The sequence below is a fragment of the Uloborus diversus genome, chromosome 9 (genome assembly GCF_026930045.1).
Source record: "Uloborus diversus isolate 005 chromosome 9, Udiv.v.3.1, whole genome shotgun sequence".
Lineage (NCBI taxonomy): Eukaryota > Metazoa > Arthropoda > Arachnida > Araneae > Uloboridae > Uloborus > Uloborus diversus.
The window spans coordinates 63,475,920-63,496,947 of NC_072739.1; the positions used below are offsets into that span (position 1 = coordinate 63,475,920).

General features: G+C 32.4%; 4 protein-coding genes across 5 annotated transcripts in view; 1 reads left to right on the top strand and 3 right to left on the bottom strand.

The window, feature by feature from the left end:
• The window catches only part of LOC129229549 (sorting nexin-25-like), a 37,244-nt gene extending 33,486 nt beyond the window's left edge, over positions 1-3,758 (bottom strand). Inside the window, exons 1-3 of the mRNA XM_054863872.1 lie at positions 3,319-3,758; positions 1,863-2,081; positions 653-825 (exon numbers count right to left, since the gene is read on the bottom strand). Coding sequence (XP_054719847.1) covers positions 653-825; positions 1,863-2,081; positions 3,319-3,336 — 410 coding nt within the window. The 5' untranslated portion in view covers positions 3,337-3,758. The remainder of the gene's footprint in view (positions 1-652; positions 826-1,862; positions 2,082-3,318) is intronic.
• Positions 3,759-3,992: 234 nt separating this feature from the next.
• Positions 3,993-10,482, top strand: LOC129229644 (ran GTPase-activating protein 1-like). The gene is made up of 2 exons (XM_054863997.1): positions 3,993-5,144; positions 9,404-10,482. Exons 1-2 carry the CDS (start codon positions 4,055-4,057, stop codon positions 10,057-10,059), a joined length of 1,746 nt encoding a protein of 581 aa, XP_054719972.1. The 5' UTR covers positions 3,993-4,054; the 3' UTR covers positions 10,060-10,482.
• A 738-nt stretch (positions 10,483-11,220) lies between these two features.
• LOC129230275 (piggyBac transposable element-derived protein 3-like) lies at positions 11,221-13,152 on the bottom strand. The gene is made up of 2 exons (XM_054864675.1): positions 12,964-13,152; positions 11,221-12,660 (listed from the first exon to the last, which is right to left on the bottom strand). The coding sequence occupies exons 1-2, from the start codon at positions 13,150-13,152 to the stop codon at positions 11,221-11,223; spliced, it is 1,629 nt and encodes a 542-aa protein (XP_054720650.1).
• Positions 13,153-20,760: 7,608 nt separating this feature from the next.
• LOC129229946 (WASH complex subunit 2-like) overlaps positions 20,761-21,028 on the bottom strand; it is a 65,381-nt gene continuing 65,113 nt past the window's right edge. For both annotated transcript variants that reach the window (XM_054864330.1, XM_054864328.1), the window contains exon 27: positions 20,761-20,933. In XM_054864330.1, the coding sequence (XP_054720305.1) occupies positions 20,785-20,933 (149 nt within the window). In that variant the 3' untranslated portion in view covers positions 20,761-20,784. The remainder of the gene's footprint in view (positions 20,934-21,028) is intronic.

Below are 21,028 nucleotides of genomic sequence, written 5' to 3' on the forward strand. Positions count from 1 at the left end.
TAGAACCCAGAACAAAAACTTTAAAATTTCTAAATCACTAACAAAAGCATGCACTTGTCTAAACATTAACAATGTAACATAATGAACAAAAATCCTCTTAGATAATCAGTTCTGCTGCCCCTCCTACTTGGACCGAAAGCTTACGGTATGCTATTGGTTTTAAGTGTCGACGTGATCCCCATGTGGCAAAAAAATCTTAGCTCCCTACAAGACATAAGAAAATTTTATGGCTTGTACAATGATATGGTTGTCTGTTGTGTATAGTGAAGGAAGGCAGGGGTGTGCACACTGCACCGGGTGGGGGGGGGACAGCTGTTGGTCCAGGCCCGAGCCTGAATGGGGCCCCGAGATTTTCAAAAAGAGGTGAAATCTATGCAGGACGTAAGACTAAACAATATGGTTGATGGGTCCGTAAGCGTCGTTTGTGACCCAAAATTTGTTAGCCATGGTTACGCAACATAGTACAAACTACATATACATTGTACATTGCTGTAGTCAAGTGGTATGTTGATAATTAATACCACTTCTATTATAAAAACAAAATATTTACCAAAAAACGTTTTCACGTAGCAGAAGATGAGAACAAATGCATAAATGATAAATTCTAATGCAAAATATACAAAGATTACTTTTTATAAAAGGGGATATTTACTTTAGCCGTTTTGAAAAAAGACTTGGATGTTGCACCAAAAATCCATGCCAAGATGTGATGTAATCCCGAAGAAGTAAGGTAATTAACTCATCAATAACATCATCAACATTTCGAGATACTAAAGGTGTATTTTTAACTTTTCCAGGAGAATACTTCAGGTCAGAAAGATGTTCCTATCAAAATCAAAGGAAAACAATGTTTTGCTTTATATTATATACTATCTTACAATCATTGCAATGGCAAAACATCTACATTCAAGTACATTTTAATAAAATATCTCTTGACCAAAATTCTTTATAAAATAATAAATGTGAATCCAAATTTAAAAAGTGCAGCTTTAAAAGTACGGCTCCCAACTTTATAATTTTTGGAAAAAGTTTTGAATTTCTGGAAAATAAGATTATTTACGCATACTCCATTCATTACTCCTTTTGCAAATTTTCAGAACAGTTTATTGAGCAGAAATTAGCTCTTGCTTTCAACAAAATTACTGAAAAAAGTCAGCAACAATTAATAAAAATCCTAATTGCAAAAATGAACCCACTACAAAAATTTAAACCTTTTAGTAGGAGAGTATAAATATTTGACATTTCTAATTGCAAATATATCAATTATATTTCCTTTTCCTTCTTTTTTAGAAGTTTATTTTCAGAAAATGTGGGAAAGGTTCTTTATTTTATTTTTTATTTATTTTATTTTATTTTTTTTTTTTTCATAGTTTGGGATTTGACTTACAGCAGGCTATCAATTTTATTTAGGACTAGTGGTACTTGCACGGCTTTGCCCGTAGTAAAAAATTAAATTAATCCCGTAGTAAAAATGAATTGATTCGCCAGTATATTTAAATAATGGATGATGAATTTCTCAGTAATTTGCTATGTTAAATGGCTCGCCCATGTTACTGTTCCACGTTATGATAATTTTGTAATTTATTATTCCACTTTGTGATAATTTGCTCAGTAAAAATGTCTTAAAATTGGAATAGAAAAAGAACAAAATCGAATTTTTGAAAAATTGCTTCTAGGTGCACATCCCCATGCTACAAACTAATTTTGTACCAAATTTCATGAAAATCCGCCGAACGGTTTAGTCGCTATGCGCGTCACAGACATCCAGACAGACTTTCAGTTTTATTATTAGTAAAGATTGCTTGCTCAAAGTAGGGGTACCATAGATACTTTAGAGAGGTTTCATTAGATGCATTACTTACTTTTGTTTTCTTTACGATGTTTTTGACAGGTTCCAACTTTAACCTTCTTGGAATGTATGTTTGCGAGTCTAAACTTGCAAGGATAGCAACTGTTATTGCAGTTAAATATAATAATGATTTTCCAGAATAATAGCAGAAATAATAAATAAACTTCACAGTTGGAATAAAATAGCCAAGGATATGAGCAACCAGGCAAAAGCCACATAGAAGCAAGCCAACCTAGAGGGAGAAAATTAGTCACATTTAAAAGTAACTTTCAGATATATAGTTTACAAATCTACTAAAAATATTATTAATAAGGGGAGCGAAATGTATGTATAGTGAAAAATACTTTTTGAGCTGATGATGTGAATGAAGAAAAGCCTCAACACTTGTACAATATGAAAAGTTTCAAAAGGCTAAAATCGACTTATCTATGTGTGCTTAAGCCAAATACAAATGTGACAACCAGCAATAGGCTCTGGGCCCAACTTAGCTGTTCCTAGTCAGTTTATTAGGTCCTAATGAAAATCAATGGCCCTCTTGAAGAACTATCCACCCCCTTGCTCATTACTACATCTTCCAGTAAGCTATTCCAAGTGCCATGACCCTACTAAAGTAGTAATTTTTCCTAACTAAAGGTGTGAATCCAGTCCCCCCCCCCCTCACTTGGACTGACCGGACAGCCTAGCTGCATTTTTAGGGCTTATATTTTGAAAAAAATGAGTCTTTTATACGAGTCTTTTTTCAGGACATTTTTGTTGGAAGTGCCCATCACTGGTGCCGTGCCAATTACTGGGGGTGTTACCCTACTTTTCCTTTTTCAGAAACTGAGATTCAACAGTGGCTTCATTGAACCAGCTTTTTAAGTAACAGTCATTTGTAGTTAATAAAATTGATGTGCATTATATTGTTTGGCATTTCAATATTCTGCATTCACAGCAAATTGGTACACTATTTTTGTGAGTGTGTTGTAGAAATAAAAATCTTGTAGTCTATCATGTATGCCCATGAAAATTAGTAAGGTTTCATCCATTACTTCACTCGCTAGAGGACTTCAAGTTATTCAAATACCTCCAAGTTATTTTACAACCCCCTGCATTTACTAATGGATGACATGCACACATTGCAGCAACCCTCACCTCTAGCTGCAGCACCTACTTTTTTGTTGTAACATTATTTTCAATTCTCTTAGAACAATGAATACAAATGGAAAGTTACTAAGAAATATATTACGTATACAGTTTTAATATGACATTAAAATGCAATTAACCTTTGTACTACTCTCTTTAGTGGATACATTTTTTTCTTCAAAAATCACGTCTAAAATAATTTTATAAAACTGGTTATTCATTAATATTTAATTCATTAAAATAGAAGTCTTTTAAAAACAGCAGGGTCTGACACATTAATTAATTTTACGGAAATTTTGAGCTTCATCCATTATTTACACCATTGGTAAGAAATCAATACTTACTACTGACCACTTCTCCATATCAATGTGCTTTAAAAAAACAACATAATTCAACCAACCCAAAAAGTAACTACTTTTCTTCAAACGCTGCACCGAACTTCGTACTTATGTACATTTATTGTATTAAAAAGGATCTTCGACAAAAAATAAATTTAAAAAACAAAAATAAAGCAAAGCTGTTAGAGGGAATACTGATTCCTAAGGACGGCTCAGATCTTTAACCGACATCATTTGTTACCAACATTTATTAAGTCTCTGAAAGGGTTTAAAAATTCATCGAGACAACCTTTGATTTTTTACAAACAGAACTGAATTGTTCGAACGAAGTTTAACAACTGTCAGAAAATTGAATAGATATTTTCAGTTCACAGCTAACTAAATGCATATATTTTTTGCAGCATGCAAAAAATTGACATGTTTACAAAACGAAACTGCACTAGACTAATGTAAACACGGCCACAGTTGTCACTACTTTTTTTTTTCTTTAGCTATGATTGCAGAAATAAACTATTCTAGGTGACACATAAGTTTTAGGATAAATATTATGAAACTTAAAAACTACAAAAAGAAAAGTTTGAAAGCGAATTAAGAAAAACACAAATGTTTTTCAATAAGTTACTATTATTATGTTTAGAAATGGCAATGCAAGTTCGGAACGGCGACCTTAACGGTTTTGCTCTACATGTTGTTAAAACGCCGTTGTTTTTATTAAATTTTAAATATTTCTAAAGTTTCAAATATGAGTGGAATTGATAATTTAATCGAACAGTTGGCTTCTGCAACTGTGGAAGATGAGAAAGAAGAAAAGTCTGTTATATTTGCTAGCCGCGGCTTAAAATTGGATACCGAAGCAGATGCAAAGGAAATTATTGACGCTTTAAATGATTGTCCTGGTATGACAACATTTAAGCTAGAAGGTAACACAGTTGGAGTTGATGCTGCCAAGGCAATAGCAAAGGCTCTGGAAACCCAACCTAAATTTCGAAAAGCATTATGGAAAGACATGTTTACGGGACGTGATAAAGATGAAATTCCCAAAGCTTTGGAGTACCTCAGTAATGGACTTATGACATCACAAGCTAGGTTAGTAGAATTAGACCTGAGTGACAATGCCTTCGGGCCTCGTGGATTGGTTGGACTCGTTAAACTATTGGAATCGCCTTGCTGTTATACATTGCAAAAATTGTTGCTGAACAACAATGGATTGGGAATATCAGGAGCTAAAATGTTATCAAAGGCTATGTGTAATAGCATTGAGAACAGTCGCAGAGATGGATCTCCTTTAGCATTGAAAACTTTTGTCTGCGGTAGAAATCGACTTGAAAATGAAGGTGCTACAGCCATTTCTAAATTTTTAAAGCAGCTAGGTTCTTTAGAATCTGTTGCCTTGCCACAAAATGGAATATACTTTCCCGGTGTAAAAGAACTTGCAGAAGCATTTTCTTCAAATCCAAATTTGCGGGTCATCAACTTGGAAGATAACAGCCTCACTGAAAAGGGTGCAAGATTCATTGCAAGTTGTCTATCATCATTACACAAAATCCAAATGTTAAATTTTGGAGACTGCATCATTCGTAATGGAGGAGCCTTTTCGTTAGCAGCTGCCCTAAAAGACAGCTGTCCAGATTTAAGAGAATTGTACTTAGGCTTTAACGAAATAAAAACGGAAGGAGCAAAGGCCATTATTGATGCTGTTGGAAACAAAGAAAATTTGGGAACGTTAGTTTTAAATGGCAATCAATTTGGAATATGTGGATGTGAAGAAATTTCATCTAAAATGGCTGCAATAGGCAAAGAGTCTGCACTTGGTACTTTAAGTGAAGATGAAGGTAAATATTTTTCCTAATTTAGTTAGAAATAAATTAGATTGTTATTTTTTTCATTAAAAAAAGGTTATTTGTTATATTGTGTAGAACTGCTTGTGTCATTGATCAAATTAGATGCAACATTTTATTCCCATACTAATACCTTTAATGTAGATCTATCATCTAAACTCCAAATTAATATCTACTAAAGTTCTCACGGATCAGCCTAATTCTGTCGATTCTGTTCATTATTTTTTCTTATATATATGTGTGGCCATCACAAAACTTTCTTCTGTATCTTTCTTATGAATTCCGATCCCTCCCCATACTTGACGAGGAAGCAATCTGGCAATATTCCCCACAGAAACAAAATTACACACGCAAAAACTGGACGACCATTCCAATTTCCTAATTATTGTAAAGCAAAGTTCAAAGTTTTTTTTAAATCCTTTCCTGAATTAATTAATAATATTTTATTTGTTAACAAGCATAAGATGGCAGTTAAAAAGGTTTTAGGTCCGTGAAATGTTATTTCTGATCATTCAACAACAATTAAAATTACGCGAAAGATGCAGACAAAAGTGTATTACAATTTATCGTTCTTATTGTTGCATTAATGAAGCTATTCTTATTCTCATACAAAAAAAAATATATAATGGTTTTGTAAAGTTTGAAATATTAACTATCTAAACTAATATTAAATATTAGTTTAGTTGCCTTTAAATTAATATAATTATATTCGTAAATTAATAACCGAAGATCAGATTTTTTCAAAACAAAGTGTGCGTTTTTTTTTCTTTTCGTTTTTATATATTTTGTGTAGCATATAACTCTATTGTAATGTGATTTGCAGGGTGAAAATCTTCCGCGGATCAGCGATTTTCCCCTTTTTGTATTTTTTTTTTTATTTCTGCGATTTTTAGGTTTTAAAAACCAATTTTCAAAGACGGCATATATCGGGCACATCATCGGTGAGACGACGTGAAATGATATGGGAAGATATCAACTGTTGGCTAAACTATTACAAAATATCAGTGTTAAACAATAACGGCAACAGCACAGTATCGGTTACGTCGTCGGTACCAGGGATGAAAATTTTTGGCGAATTTGCGATTTTCTCTTCTTTGGATTTTTAACATTTCCTGACCGAGGGTTTTCTAGCGATCGATCTCTCCCCCCCCCCCCTCCACAATTTTTGCTGACTCACTTATTCTTTCTAAGGTAGAAAGAAGAGAGGAACTTAGTTTCCTGAGTGGGGAGAGAGAAAGGCATGAGAATGACATAGCAATCGTCAGTGTTTACGCATTTTTGAAATCCGATTGCATCCACTTCCATAACACTCGCTCATTTCTGTCTACTATGCCATCCTACCACTCAGAGCTTTACAACGTTTTGTACACTATAATTTTCATCCCTTCTTGTATTTTATTTTATGCTGAAGACTTGTATGCTTATTGTTTTACCACACCCATTTCACAGTCACTTTCAAACGTTCGATTGCGCAATTACCCCCTCACCTCCTTTCTTCCCCGACCTTAAGGAAGTAACTTGCTGTTGGTGGGGAAATGCTGGAGAGTGATGGTGCAATCGTTAGATGTAGCTTTTGAAATCCGAATTGCATTCGCTTCTTTAACACTCTCTCATTTTTATCCTCTATACCATTCTACTGCTTAAGACATTAATACCTTTTTGTAGACTTATTTGCAACCCTTCTTATATATTTCCTGAAGACTACCAAGCTCATTCAAGCGAACATCATTTGTCAGATTTAGTTTTAATACTTAACAGAAATATAGCTCTTGAAGATTTTACTGAATTCTAATTTATTTTAGTTATATTGTGCTATTTTATTATGATATGCATGTAAATATAGAAAACTAAAGATGCATATTCTCTCGAAGCATGACATAGTGTTTAAAGCTGTTTTATTAATTTTAAAGTAATTATTTTTATGCTAATGCTTAAAATGACCATCAAAGCTCAGAAACAATTTTAGATTGGATAAATAAATACCTTCGTGCTGAGCAGTAGAATAAGAAATAAACAACGTAAAAAAATCCCAAATTCACAGATTACTGTGACACGTGTTTCGGCGTTACAGGGAACGCCTATTTCAATGCAAAAAGTAATGAGCTTATGGATGAAAAGACATCTCTGTAACGCCAAAACACGTGTCTGCAGCAATCTGCAAGTTTTTGCTTTTCTGACGTTGTTTATTTCTTATTCAAATTTTAGATTGGTTTTAATTTTTTTTTAATTATTATTAATTTTTATACAATATACCCAGCTGCTCTACAAAACTTCAAAATGCTTCTCAAAATTACCACGGGTGCTTCTTAAATTGTTTCTCCAAGGTTGACAACACTGATAATGTCATTTTGTAATTATGGTGTCTAATGATTCAGCTGGGATTGAGTGTTTAATTATACTAGGGGGCTATCGCCCCCTGCTCGCTATCACTCGCCAACCCCCGGAACTGCTTACGCAGTTCCCTGTGGATCGCTTCGCGATCCATGCTCGCTTCGCTCGCTCGCTGTATGCCAATACATTAGCCTAGCTAAAATTTTCCGTAAAAATTAAAGTTGGTAATTGCATTTAGGTCACCATCCATTTAACCAATATGAAAATTACGTTCATAATGTTAATTTGTCTGCTTTAGCCAGATTTTCGACAGTTTAACTTTGCTGTATGTAAGATGACTGCCTTGGCAATGTGCACAACTTTACCATTATAGATACAAAAGTGTCTGTCATTGCTTTGGAGAGATTGCACTTCTACCTGTTGGTCCGCGGAAGGTATTTTATTTCCCTTCTACCACCCATTGGAAAACCAATGAAGGCATTCCCCTATCCGCCACCTGGGGACGCGCCCTCTAGGGGTTACAGGCTCCCCCGAGGGATGTATTTACATTATTTACACTCTTATATATATTTACATATTTACACTCTTATATATTCTAATCTGAGAAAACTTCCTCATATACACAATTAAAAATGTCCCGTTTGGGAGCCACAACTGACACTGCTTCAAAAGATCTTGTTCTTGATAATGCCACATAGAGCTGGCCATGACTAAAAACAGGCTCAGAGAGCACCAAACATATTTTCTCAAACGTTTGTCCTTCTTGTTGTTATTCTGAATCCTTGCCACGTCACGAACAAAAAATGGTTTAACTAAAAACGCGAAAACTCGCCAAGGCTACTTTGCTTGCACAATACTAAAACTACTATAACCCTAAACAAATTTGGCGAAACCTTTCAGCTGAGAATAAAAGGAATAAAGTAAATTCTTTCTCGGTTATTCATTTTGAACTGAACTGTCGTACTGAAGCAGAGAATAGACGACGCTCAAAGCGCCTACGCGTTCAAAACAACATTGCCGATGAACATGATTGTGGAGCAATGTGTGAAGAATGCGAATTTTGTGGTGCTCTTTATTGGCAGAAAGAGCGTAATACTGCAAATAAATATACTAAATGTTGCCATGACGGAAAGGTGCGGTTACCGGCATTGTGTGACGCACCTGATCTGTTGAAGGAACTGCTGACTGAAAATTCCCCAGTCGCTAAAAATTATCGGCAGCGAATCAGAGAATACAACTCTGGAAATGGCTCGTCTTAAATTGGATTCAAGAACGGTTTCCTGCCTTCTTTGAGCTTTTCTTTGCTGATTAAGGTTGAAATGGGCCACAGCCCGACTCAAACTCATCTCAAAAAAAAAAAAGTTCGTTGAGTATTCTGTGATTCAAGATTTCAAAACAACGTAGAAGTTTGTTTACATGATTTATCGGCGAAGTGTTGCCAACAGAGGTTTAGAAATTCACCCCTTCATTTGCCGGCACGTAAGAGAATTATATATATAGATGGAAGTTTTAAAGCATTTGACGTCACATTATAAAGTTTTAATTTCAGCTAATTTGCGGGCTGTGGGAGATTGAAAATGAAAAAAATTTAAATATGTTAAAATCGTAAATAAATGCAAGCTTTTTTTATATACTAGCATTTCTACAAGTAAAAAAGAATAAAACAATTTTTTTCTATTAATATTTAAAAGACAGCGTAATATTATATATATGTATAGTTTCGCGTAACATTTTTTAAAAAATCCAAATTTTATGCCGTGCAATTTTTCTTCTTTTTTGACTTTGGGCTGTTTTCATCCCTGGATTTAAGGCTCATTTATTTTCACATTATAATGTTATTGTATGTATATGTTATGATTCATGGCCTATTAGGAACAGAAAATATTTCCTTATACTCATTTTTTAATTTTGTTTTCATGCAGAAGAAGACGATGATGATGATGAAAATGATGATGACGAAGGTGATGAAGAAAATTGTGAAGATGAGGAGGAGGATGACGAGGATGATGATGTTGACACAGATTCACAAGATGAAATTGATATCAAATCAGATGAAGACATCAACCAGAAAAAATCTCCACACCGTAGCCCTATGTTCAAAACAAGCCCAAAAGATTATTATTCAAATCCCACTCCTGAATCTCTTATTAACTTACACAAAACAAATGAAAATATCTTAAGTGCTCTTCCTGAAAACCCGAGTGTAAGCGATTGTTTTGATTTATTTCTAAAGATAAGCATGGCTGTGAAACCAGAAAATGAAAAAGCAAAATCCGCGGCTTGCAAATATGCTGATGATGTTTTGTCCAAAGCCTTTGAAATTTGTTCAGACGATATCTCTCAGTTCAATAATAATTTCCTTGTTTACCTTGGACTCATCAAAGGAGAAGATAGAAAAAAGGGGAAGAAAATTGACATTACTGGTGCTCTTTTGATTCTGTCTCATTCTGTGAAAATGCCATACTTTCATTCCTCAACTAAGGAATTTTTACAATTTTTCCTTTCCAGGCCTCTCACATATTGTACTGCTTCCAGTCAGTCAACACATGTATTGATGCAAAGTCTCTTTCAGGCATGATCTGAATAAACAGGCCTTTTTTTACTGTCCTATTCGTTTTGAGTGAATGATATTGACATAATGTAAGTGCATCATTGTGCATAATCCAAGAAAAGTATTCCATAACGTTTAAAAGCTGGCTTTTTTGGAAAACCTGTTTTTGTGTGAGGAATATTCAAAATGATTCAATATATCCTAATTTCTTGCACTTTTTGAGTGTCTTGTTAGTGCAGTATAACCCCGATTTAACAATTGTCAAGAGACTGTAATAAGTTATTGTTAAATCTAGGAGCATATACATTCAATGCAGTTAAATCTGAACCAGGGAAATGTATCATTAAATTAAGGAAATCCTTAAATCGAAGTTATACTGTACATCATTCCAAAAAGTGAGAAGTCTTATTCAATGCTATTTTGAAAAATAAAGTTGAACTTTTTGATATATATATAGGAGTCATCCTTCCAAGATAAAAGCATAGGGTACGTTTTTTCAAAAAAAATTTCCTTGTGGTTGATAAACATCTAAATCTTTTTGTTTTAGAAAGGATTCTAAGCCAAAAAAATTTTTGATGCTCCAGCTGTGCTCCTAGGTGCTATAGTTCCAGCTCTGGTTTCAGCAATTTTACTAAATATTTGTGTACACTTCAGATTCTAATTTGCAATTTTTATTATAAAAGGGGAAATTAAAAAAAAATAATGTACATGGATTTAAACAAAAATGTTTTTTTCAAGCATTTTTATTAACCCATTAAACGCCACTATCTAAACTACATAAAAAATCTAGAAAAAAATTACTACTTTCATAAAAGGTATATATTTATTGTACAGTGCAGTTGAATTTTTAAAAAAAACTGCAATTGTTTAGAAATTATCGACTTCCCGTAGTGGGAGCTTTGGCGCTTTTGAAGGGAAAACATCCGCTGTCTCAACAGCATTTCTTCCGCGTTCGGTTTCGTTAGTACTTCTTTTTCCGATCGCGTTTTAAAAGAGCCGCGTCTGAAACATTATATTCTTGTTCTTTTATGAAGAAACATGTAAATCCATCGCAAAAATTACGTACATATGTGTATCTGTGCTTATTCTATTCCAAAATGGGAGCTATATTTCATTTCGCACGAAAAGAGAAGCACTAAAAGTAAACAAACTTATAAAGAAAAAAGAACTTGCCCATTTTATCAATCTTCAATTCCTTTTATGAAAATATGTAGTACAATTTTGATGCAGCATTACATCGCATTTTTTACTCTTGGTTCGAGTGTTCTTTTTACAGTATTTACATGGAGATTGTTTTTCCGCACTTATAATAAAATGGTTTACTCCATCAAAACGTACAGAAGAGTTCACTGGTCCGCAAGGCCCTGACTGGGGATTTACGAAATCTTCTTTTGAACTTTTCATTAAGGCTGTAGTTACATCCCTTAAAAATGTTAGTTGTTTCATTTCGCCCTTGAGCTCTCTGTGAATCCTCCAGGCTGCTAAAACAGCCATGTTCAATGTATTTGTAAAAAAAGGCCACCACCATTTTTTCCCTTTTATACGAGGTCTGTACGTGCTTAGAAATCGATCTAAGAGATCCATACCACCCATATATTTGTTATATGAGGAAATTAAATGTGGTTGAGGCAAATCTTTTCTCTTTTTTTCTTCAGCATACCATCTTTTGGCTGTTCCTAAAGAAGCTTCTGTCTCAAAATTTGATGCTAAGCATAAGTTCTTAGTTTGTATGGATTCGAAACACCCTCTTTCAGTTTTTACTAGTAAAGTACTTTTAGTGAGAGGGCAGTCTTTTAGTCTATTTTCTCTTATAGTTCGTGTAGCGCGAAACTCTCGATTTTTTATTTCTTCCAGCAATTCTATGGAAGTAAAAAAAATGTCCATATAAATTGCATGCTTTTGAGGATTTTCGATACAGTGAATTAAATCTAAAACAACTCTTGTTCCCAGAGGTCTACTGTCCTTCTTTGCTATGTTTTTTCCAACATAAACTTGTAAGTTTAGTGGATAACCTTCTGCGGTCGCCAAAACCCACAGCTTGTATCCAAATTTTATTGGTTTACCCCACATGTGCATTTTCGCTGAATGATGGCCAGTGTAGGGTATCATCTCCTCATCCACACTTAAATTTTCCGAAAAAGCTCCAAATTGCTGCAGTTTTTTGCAGAACATGTCAAGGAAACCCCTGACTTTTCCCAACTTGTCAGTTTTGTCTATAATATGATTATTGTACAGGTGAAGAAACTTTTTAATATCCCTGAACCGCTGTCGACTCATTGCCGACTGAACAAATGGTATACTGCAATCTTCAGAATTGCTCCAGTATAAGTCCTCTTGCGGTAAGGAATGATAGCCGCTAAAGAGTATGATGGCAAGAAACTTCCTCGTGTCATTTTCCGATAACGTGAAACCGGTAGAGTTCTTCTGTGAAGTATACCGCTGTGTTTCCTCTATCAAATGTTTCATTATTTGCTCATCAAAAAACATCATAGAAAGTTCATATGGCGCCTTAGTGGCAATTTCAAGAAAAGTTTCTTCCAATTTGGAGATATTTTCAAAATTAATAGGCAAGAGATTTGAAGCTTTCCACTTTGGATCACAAATGGTTTCTTTTGACTTTTTTTCACTCTGACATTTTCACTCAATTTATCATTCTTTTCATTGCATTTTTTGCTTTCATGGATTTTTTTTTTCTGTGGTTTTAAGGAAAATATTAATTTTCTTTTTTGAGCCTTCTTAATAGAAACTTCAGCTTCTCCTTGTATTGGAGTGTCCACATTAAGCATGATATCATTATCTGCGGCATCATTAAAATTACAGCTCGACTTTGCTCCGTCTACATTGCGTTCTGTTTCTGCTAGTAAAGTTATCTTTCTTTTTTTAGAATTTAGGGCCCGTTTTTTTTCTTCTCAATTTTTTTTTAACTGTTACTTCTACATCTCCACAAACGTCTTTAGGAAAATCCATATTTAGAATTATTTCATTTTCAGCTACATCCCCTTCATCTGTCACAAGGCCAGGGGGCAAACATACAATACTACCTTCATCTGAATACTCAACAGAATCTAGGGTATTAAAATACTCCAAAGCTTGCTGCACTGTTAAAAATTTAACAGGCATTGTTTTTCATATAGATAAACATCTCAAAATTTGAAAGCTAATTCTGGCAAAAGGAAAAATTTGCAGAGCTCATTTTCATCCTACTTTTCCTACGTAAGTAGGAATTGTCCTACTTTTCAGCAAAAATTCCTACTTTTCAGCAAAAAATTCTTACTTCTCCTACTTTTTAGCTTGATTTTCCTTTAGAATTTAGCTTGAAATTCCTTCAGAAGACTTTGAAATTGATGAGATTTCAAGAAATTTGCATTCAGAAAATGAAAATTTTTTGATTGTAAAGTGTTCGTATTTAATATTGAATTTATTTCACAAAGTTATACATGCTTGCAATTTCTTTTGAATTCTACTGCTTGTATTAAGAAACAACTTTAGTTTTAAAAAAGTATAAAAAAATCCATCAATGTAAAAAGAAACTTTTGGTAATTACACTTGATTATGTATGTTATTCTTTTTTTTTTTTTTGCTGGTATGTAACGTAGTTATTGTATTTGAATTTCAATTTGAACTATAGTCAAAAAAACTGAATCCTCCCCAACCCCCCCTTTTTTTTTGTTTCTGTCCCATTTTTTTAAAATTCAAGAGTTTTGTAAAATAGATATCATTTTCAGTCTGATAGAATGAAGTTTACTTAAATCGGAGAAGTAAAACTTTCTTTTTAAAGTGAAAAAGTTTTAAATTAAAAATATCATGTTATTTCTTACCTAAAATATTTTGTTGCATAGAAAGTACTGAAGTAGATAGGTCTTTAGATATAGTAGTACATATAAACACATAAATATAACTTATAATAAAATAATAGTTTAAAAAGCTAAAAAAAAAAAAAAAAAAACACTCTTGTAGCAAAATGAACCTTATCATTCAAAGTTAATTTTTTACTTTTCAGTTCATTTGCTGCAAAAGCTTTTTTTTTTAGTTTTGAAAACTATTATTTTACTTTTATTTATTTTTCTTTTTCTCTGTTTAGTTCAACTTGTTTAACCAAAAAATATTCATTTCAACATAATTCAAAATCTTTTATATTCATGGAATTTGGCCCCAAAAAAGCGACAATAGGCCTCCGGCAGCATTCAAAACGTGGTCTCTCGAACTCCAAAAAGAATAATTATACTCCTTAAAGTGTAATAGCCGAGCTCTAAAAACATTCAACTACGCCGTTAAATTGCCTGTCGAGTAATTGTCTAATCCAGCTAATCCATCTCAGTCATCAATGTATGTGTGCAGGTATTATATTTATATTACTTTGAAAATTTGAGATACATTTTATAAAAGCCTTGTTCAACAATGACCTGATCAAAAATGAATTGCCAATTGAAGGCTGACCTAAATTTTGGCATGAAATTAGTTAAAAACAATTGTAACTCATGTTCTAATTATCTTGAAACGTTGAAACAAACATTGTCGGATGCAGAAAAGTCGAAGGTTTTTTTATAGCTATTTTAAATTATTTTTGCGAGCATTTAAAATTTTTCTTCACACTGTTGGATTTATGACAAAGTATTGATTAAAATTTTTTAAACTAACAATTAATAGTTAATTAATTAACTTCATTATAGAATATTGCATTGTCTGTTCTGAGATCGCGTGCCAAATTTCAGAGGAATCCGGTGGCAGGAAGTGGGTGAAATTTGAGTTGCAAGATTCCGTTACAAGATACATACATATGAAGCTAATAAAAGTGTGTTAAAAAGAGACAGTTGCGTAGAAAAGAATTGCAGTTTTGTCCCAAATTTCCGGAATCGTTAAACAAGATTCGCCGAATAAAGACATTTTTGGAAGATCACATCAACCTCCCACTGGGGCACTCTTGGCTTGGCTGCACAATAGTAGATTGTGATTAAATTTAACATAAAGGGTGATATCGATAACACATAAAAGTCTTTAAAAACATTTCAAAGTATTCATCCATTTTGTAAGTATTCATCTATTCATCCAAAGTATTCATCCATAGCAATGTAGAAATCCAAAAAAACATCAATAAAATTTGAAGGCTCAGTATCCAAACTGTTTATGAAATTAAAATTTAAAAAAAAAGTCTTCTTTTTCCAAAATGCATCTCTTCAGAAAGTTTAAAACAAAAAATGTATGAATTGAAATGGCATGTATCATAATGGGGTTCATATTTAAATGTAAAAAAAAAAAAGCTTTTTATGAATGTGTCACCCCTCTGCACCAATTTCATTGAAATCCTAAATGATAACATAAATTTTAGTAGAAAATTGTGTTCGTTTTACATCCAATGACCCACACGTTTTTGAACTAATTCCTGAGTGAAAAAATTCTTGTTGACTTAAAGGATTTTTCTAGAAGTGGTGCAACAAAAATATTTGATTTAATGTTTTAATGTTGCTACTAGTGTATTGAACAAAGTCTCCAAGAAAAGAGAAAAAAAGGGGGGGAGGATAGGTTCTGAGAAATAGAATAGCATTTGGCTTTAAATAAGTATGTTACTTATTCTTATTCGGGGTGTCCACCTAGAGGTTTCATGGAGTAGATTGCGGCGTTGATTTTTTTTTTGGGGGGGGGGGTTAAGGGGTATTTTTGGGGGGGAGGAGGCTTACTATATAAAAAAAAATTTTTTTGGTATTTAGGGTGGTGCGCTCTTACTTTTGAGGGGGGTACCCGTTTCATTTATTCTTGCTCAGTGATATAACTTGACATATTTGTTCATATTATGTTCAAGATACTGCCTGTCAACCTGCAATACTGGATGATTATGTTTTTCATATCTAATTCTACCGGTAATAGGTAAACTGCTTTGAAACAATCAACTCAAATTTCCTATTACAGTGCACAAACTATTGTATTTCTTATATTTCTTTTTAAAATTATTTGAGTGCTTTTGGCTAGCATTTTAAAAGTATTTAGTTAAAATTTACATATTAGTATTTAAAAAAGGAAATTTACAATTTAAAATTAATAAAATTTTCATTTAAAAGAATCATTTTAGAAGAAATGTAACTGAGCTCTAGGATAAGGCATTTAACTAAAGATGTAGCTTTTAAAAATAATAAAATTAAAATAAGAAAGCTTTATGCACCAACAGCTCTAAAAAGTTGTAAATTTTACTAATAATTTGAAGTTTCTGGAGTCTACAATCTAATATTGCTTCTACATCAGTATTGTATGCATCTTTTGATTTCATGCTTATGAATGATATTTCATCTAAACTTCGAAGAAAAAAAAATCTTCCAATTTCTAATAACTCGCATAAGAAGTTGAGTTGACCTAAAAAGTGTATAAGTATAATTATGTTTTTATTTGATTTGTTTGTTCATTTTTTAAAAATATATTTTGCATGTAAGATATGTACTGGCAAGTTAAAAATATGAAAGGAAGAAATATTGCTCAATTACTTTTTAATTGTTTTGAAAATTTCCTATTTTTGCATTAAAATACTGGTCCTACATTTTCTTACTTTTTTGTAAAAGTGTCCTACTTTTCCTACATTTTTGCAAAAATATCCTACTTTTCGACCATCAAAATGCGCTATGACCCCTGAATTTGCAAGAGAAGGAAAAATATAATACTGTTCTCGGTCAAACGATCTTGAGAATGGTAGAAACATTCACTATTCACAAAACAAAGTTCCAAGAATCCTTTTTCAAAAGACCCAGAAAGGGGACCGCACGTGCTTTGTGACATAGGTTGCCCCTTTCTGCCTAGCACAATTCCTTTCTTCTTTGTAAGCCCTTGCGCATAAGAGAGGAAAAATGCTACCGGTTCCCGCCAAAGCTCCAACTCCGGGAACAAAAACTTTAAGTGCTTCTAGCATTGCTTTAAATTAATAGTTTCATTCCAGGTTTTTCGTGTATTATTTGTTAAAATATCTTCTTTAAATATGCAGAGCATTTGAAAAAAATTAAGAATCCATTAATTTAGTTTTTTACATCTGTATAATAAAAGCAAAGTTCCATCTTTTGAAAAAATGTAGAAAAATTCATAAAATTCAATAATTCCACTGAATTTTTTTAATGATATACTCCATTTTGTTAAAATTCACATGGAATTTATTTTTTTATAAATAACTCCAATTTCTGCAGAGAAAAAAATTTTGAAGTAGATGTTCCCGCAATGGCAGCTTTGGCGCCTTATGGGTTAAATAAAACATTAGCAGGGTTAATACAATTTTGGTTAAAAAAAGTTCCCTGACTTTTCCAGGTTGTATTTTAGAAAATTCCAGGTTACTCGCTTCATTCAAAATAAGTTTAAATGGTAATATTTTAAAAATAATTAAAATTAAATAAAGTAGCAATGCAGAAGAACTGAAACTTCTCCCCTTAGATTAAAAAGAAAAAAAAAACTTGGAATTTTTTTCCCTCTGTTTTCTCTGTCAAAATTTTAAGTTTTTTTAAAACATTTTGTTCAAAATTGTTTTAATTTGTTTACTATTTGTTGAAAACAGAGTACTTTCAACTTATTTTAGCATTTCTTTGATGTCACGTGTAATATTATAGCGTTTTGCTGTAGTTCTGCAGCAACCTTTTAGTATCCGCTTTTGGTTTACAATACTTCTTTTTATTTTCTTATTAGTAGGTTACACAAAACATATAGAGCAAAATGCAAAACTAAATTTCAGTATAAATATGATTAACTTGTTGCATCGATCGGCATACCATGTAATAATGCATAGTAACAAAAATCAACATCCGCCGATCATAGGCCAATACCAATAATCTTTTTTTTTCACATATTAAAGGACGCTTACATTAAAATTTCGAATTTTCTTTTCCAGAAAGTAATAGTTAATTTTCAAAAATTCATAACATTTTGCACATTTAATGTTATTTTCAATAATTCACATTGATATAAACATCCAATTCTGTTTCTGGAAGTTTAAGTCTACTTCCATAGTGCAAACGATCAAATATGGCGACAAAGTGAAAAATTTAAAATAATAAGATTTTTGGATTTGTAGTATAAAAGTAGTAATAAATAGTTGATAATCCTTAAAAAACTACAATAAAAGCAAAATAGTCAGTATTTAGCACATAAGAGTCTAAATCAATTAAAACAAAAAAATGTTATGGAGATTAAATTTTGCATTTTTCCAGAAGATAATTACAAATTATCCGGAAAAAAAAGGCACAATTTGTGTTGTTTTCAATAGTTTGCATTGCAAGTAACATCCAATGCCGTTTTCGGGAACTTAGGCACTTAAAAAGTCTTGTGTACTTCCATCTTGGAAATGACCAAATATGGCGGCTATGCCCAAATATAAGAAATGACTTTTTTAATTTGTCGCATGAAGACAATTAAAAAATAATTAAATCTTCATGAAACTACAATTCATTGAAAAGTTTTTATCACATTTACGTCCAAGGCAGTGAGGATAAGATTAAGTTTTAAGAAGAAAATTGTTTTAAATAATAATAATAATAGAAAAACAATTTGCAGACCATTTTTTGTTATTTTCATCAGTTTCAGTTAAAGAAAACATCCAATTCTGCTTTGTTTTTAGAAACTTAGGCATTTTAGGATCGTATCTACTTCCATCTTGTGAATGACCAAAGATGGCGACTACGTTTCACACGCAGCAGAAATGATTTTCCCCGATCGACCCCCTCATCTACAGGTTGTGCTTCCGAAGCAGTAAATTGTCTTCTCTCCTGTTGAGTTTGTGCATAATTCCTGTTCACCTTATTTTTTTTTTTCCTTGGGAACTACTGAGAGCCAAAAATGGCGGCTGCTGAAGATTTTTTGGGTCACCACTTTTTTCATTGCTTTAAAATTGTTACAATTTTTTTTAAATACATCGATAAAAATGAAGATTAGATCTCACAAAACAAAATTCCCTGGTGAAAAAATGGGAAAAGAAAAATTTTGGGGACACATTTGGAAAATTCCCTGACATTTTTGACTATGTCATTTTCCCTGATAATTCCAGGTTTTCCCGGAGCGTACGAACCCTGAAACGAACAGAATGTTGTGGCAACCCATCTAAAACTTTAGGCAGTAGAAAGAAATGCGTTCCCCTCACTGACTCCATGTAAGAAAATTTTCACTCTTTTGGCGCATTTTTCGTTGTGAAAAAAAACTTTCATTTTTCGATTGCAGTTTTTAAGTGCCAGCGTCGGTTTAGATAAAAATTTACAATTTTTTTCGTGAAATCACAATAAAAACGAAGACTAGATCTCATAGTACTTAATTCCTTGGGGAAAAATGGAAAAAAAATTTTTAGAGGACAAAATTTGAAAACTCCCTGACTTTTCCCTGACATTTTTGACAGTGTTATTTTCCCGGAATTCCCAGAGCGTACAAACCCTGATTAGGTTCCATGAGCAATTTTCTTTTACTAGAATTGACGGAAAAAGAAAAATTGAAAAAATGAATACTACTTCCACCATTTTGTAAAAATATGCATATGATGTAGCATAATGCGCTTATATTCCAAACCTTTTACCCGCACCCTGCATTTTAGTATTGTAGCTAAAGACTTTCAATGTTCTCAATAGGAAAAAAAAGCCCTGAATAAAGTAATTTACTAATAAAAGAGTGGATTCTAAATTGTAAGTGAATTTTTTGGTCAAATCCAGACTGCAAAAAAAAAGAGTTAAGGAGCAGGGGAAAATAAAGAGCTCCAGCTCCTTACATTTTATGGTGACAAATTACGCATAGTCTTGGTTATTATAAAAACTTAATTCTATCACTGCATCCAACTTTTAGAAAAAAAAAATTTCAGTTAGATGTTTTAATGTCCAAATTTCCTAACTAAATCGCCAAATTTGACTCGAAACATTTTCCCTTAATCCCTCTAACCCCCACAGTGCACTTTTCTTGGAGTATATTAATATCTTTTATTGTAGTTGCACATAAATCGAGAATGTCCACATAAAAGGAGATGAAATTGCTAGAATGGATATTCTGCATGCTGCAAATAGTTTTATCCATGTATTTCATTTGTTTTTTTTTCCTTAAACACGTAAAGTGAGGGGGAGAAATAGTTGTATTTTGTGAGAAAAAGTTAAAAATGTGTTTTATAATCTTTAATTTAACATTCTAACAAATTTATTGTTTTTTTTTTAAATTATTTCTTTGATGCATGAAACAATTAAAGATTTGGTAATAAAACTAGTTTACACTGCAAAAAAAAGACAGTTTCCATTCATTATTCAGAATTTTACCGCTATTAACCATGCTTTGAAAAAAATGTAATCCTGGCATTTTTTCTGACACAGCAGTTTACATTGTTTATCAGCCAGGGAGTCAAATTTCGATAAATTCAAAGGCTGATAAATACTTTCTTTAATGTATTTAAATTCTAAAAAAAATAATTACAAAAACACAGTGTAAATTTATAACGAATTTAATATTTTCATATTATTCACAATTATTTATATACACCAATTCCATTTACAATATATTACACTGCTGCCTCTTGTAAAATTATATCCAGTTATATGGTCTTTTGCTTGGCTATCACTCTCGGAATTGCTACCGACACTGCACGCTTATCAGTAAAGAAACACATTTCAATTATATCCAAGCTATGACACATTGAATGCAAGTATGTCTGCACTTGAAAAATTTGTACAAAAAAATTAAAAAATTGCTGTTTTGGTCCCTATGTCTTTCAGGCTCTGGCTTTGATTGATATATCAACCTTTTCTTAAATTTATTTTTTTTTTTTTTTTGACATCAATCTTCACTAAGTAATCCTGTTAGAGGGTCTTCAAAAGCATCAACCTTTTGGGTTTCAATTTTCTTTACAGTTTTGTTTTTGTTTGTTGCATTATCAAATTTATCATTTGTTGTCGGTTCTATGCTTCCAAAAATATCATCATCATCTGAAAAAAAAGCAAATGTTTATACAAAGAATAGTCGCATACATTTTATAAATTTACCCTCAGCCTGAACATAGATTACATACTATTAATTCAGT

What these genes read in the sequence shown, in the direction of transcription:
- LOC129229644 (XM_054863997.1), top strand. Translation starts at nt 4,055, where the DNA reads ATGAGTGGAATTGATAATTTAATCGAACAGTTGGCTTCTGCAACTGTG. An exon ending in TACTTTAAGTGAAGATGAAG is followed by an intron (nt 5,145 to 9,403) that starts GTAAATATTTTT and finishes GTTTTCATGCAG; the next exon opens with AAGAAGACGATGATGATGAT.
- LOC129230275 (XM_054864675.1), bottom strand. Translation starts at nt 13,152, where the DNA reads ATGCCTGTTAAATTTTTAACAGTGCAGCAAGCTTTGGAGTATTTTAAT. An exon ending in ACGTTTGTGGAGATGTAGAA is followed by an intron (nt 12,661 to 12,963) that starts GTAACAGTTAAA and finishes TGAAAATGTCAG; the next exon opens with AGTGAAAAAAAGTCAAAAGA.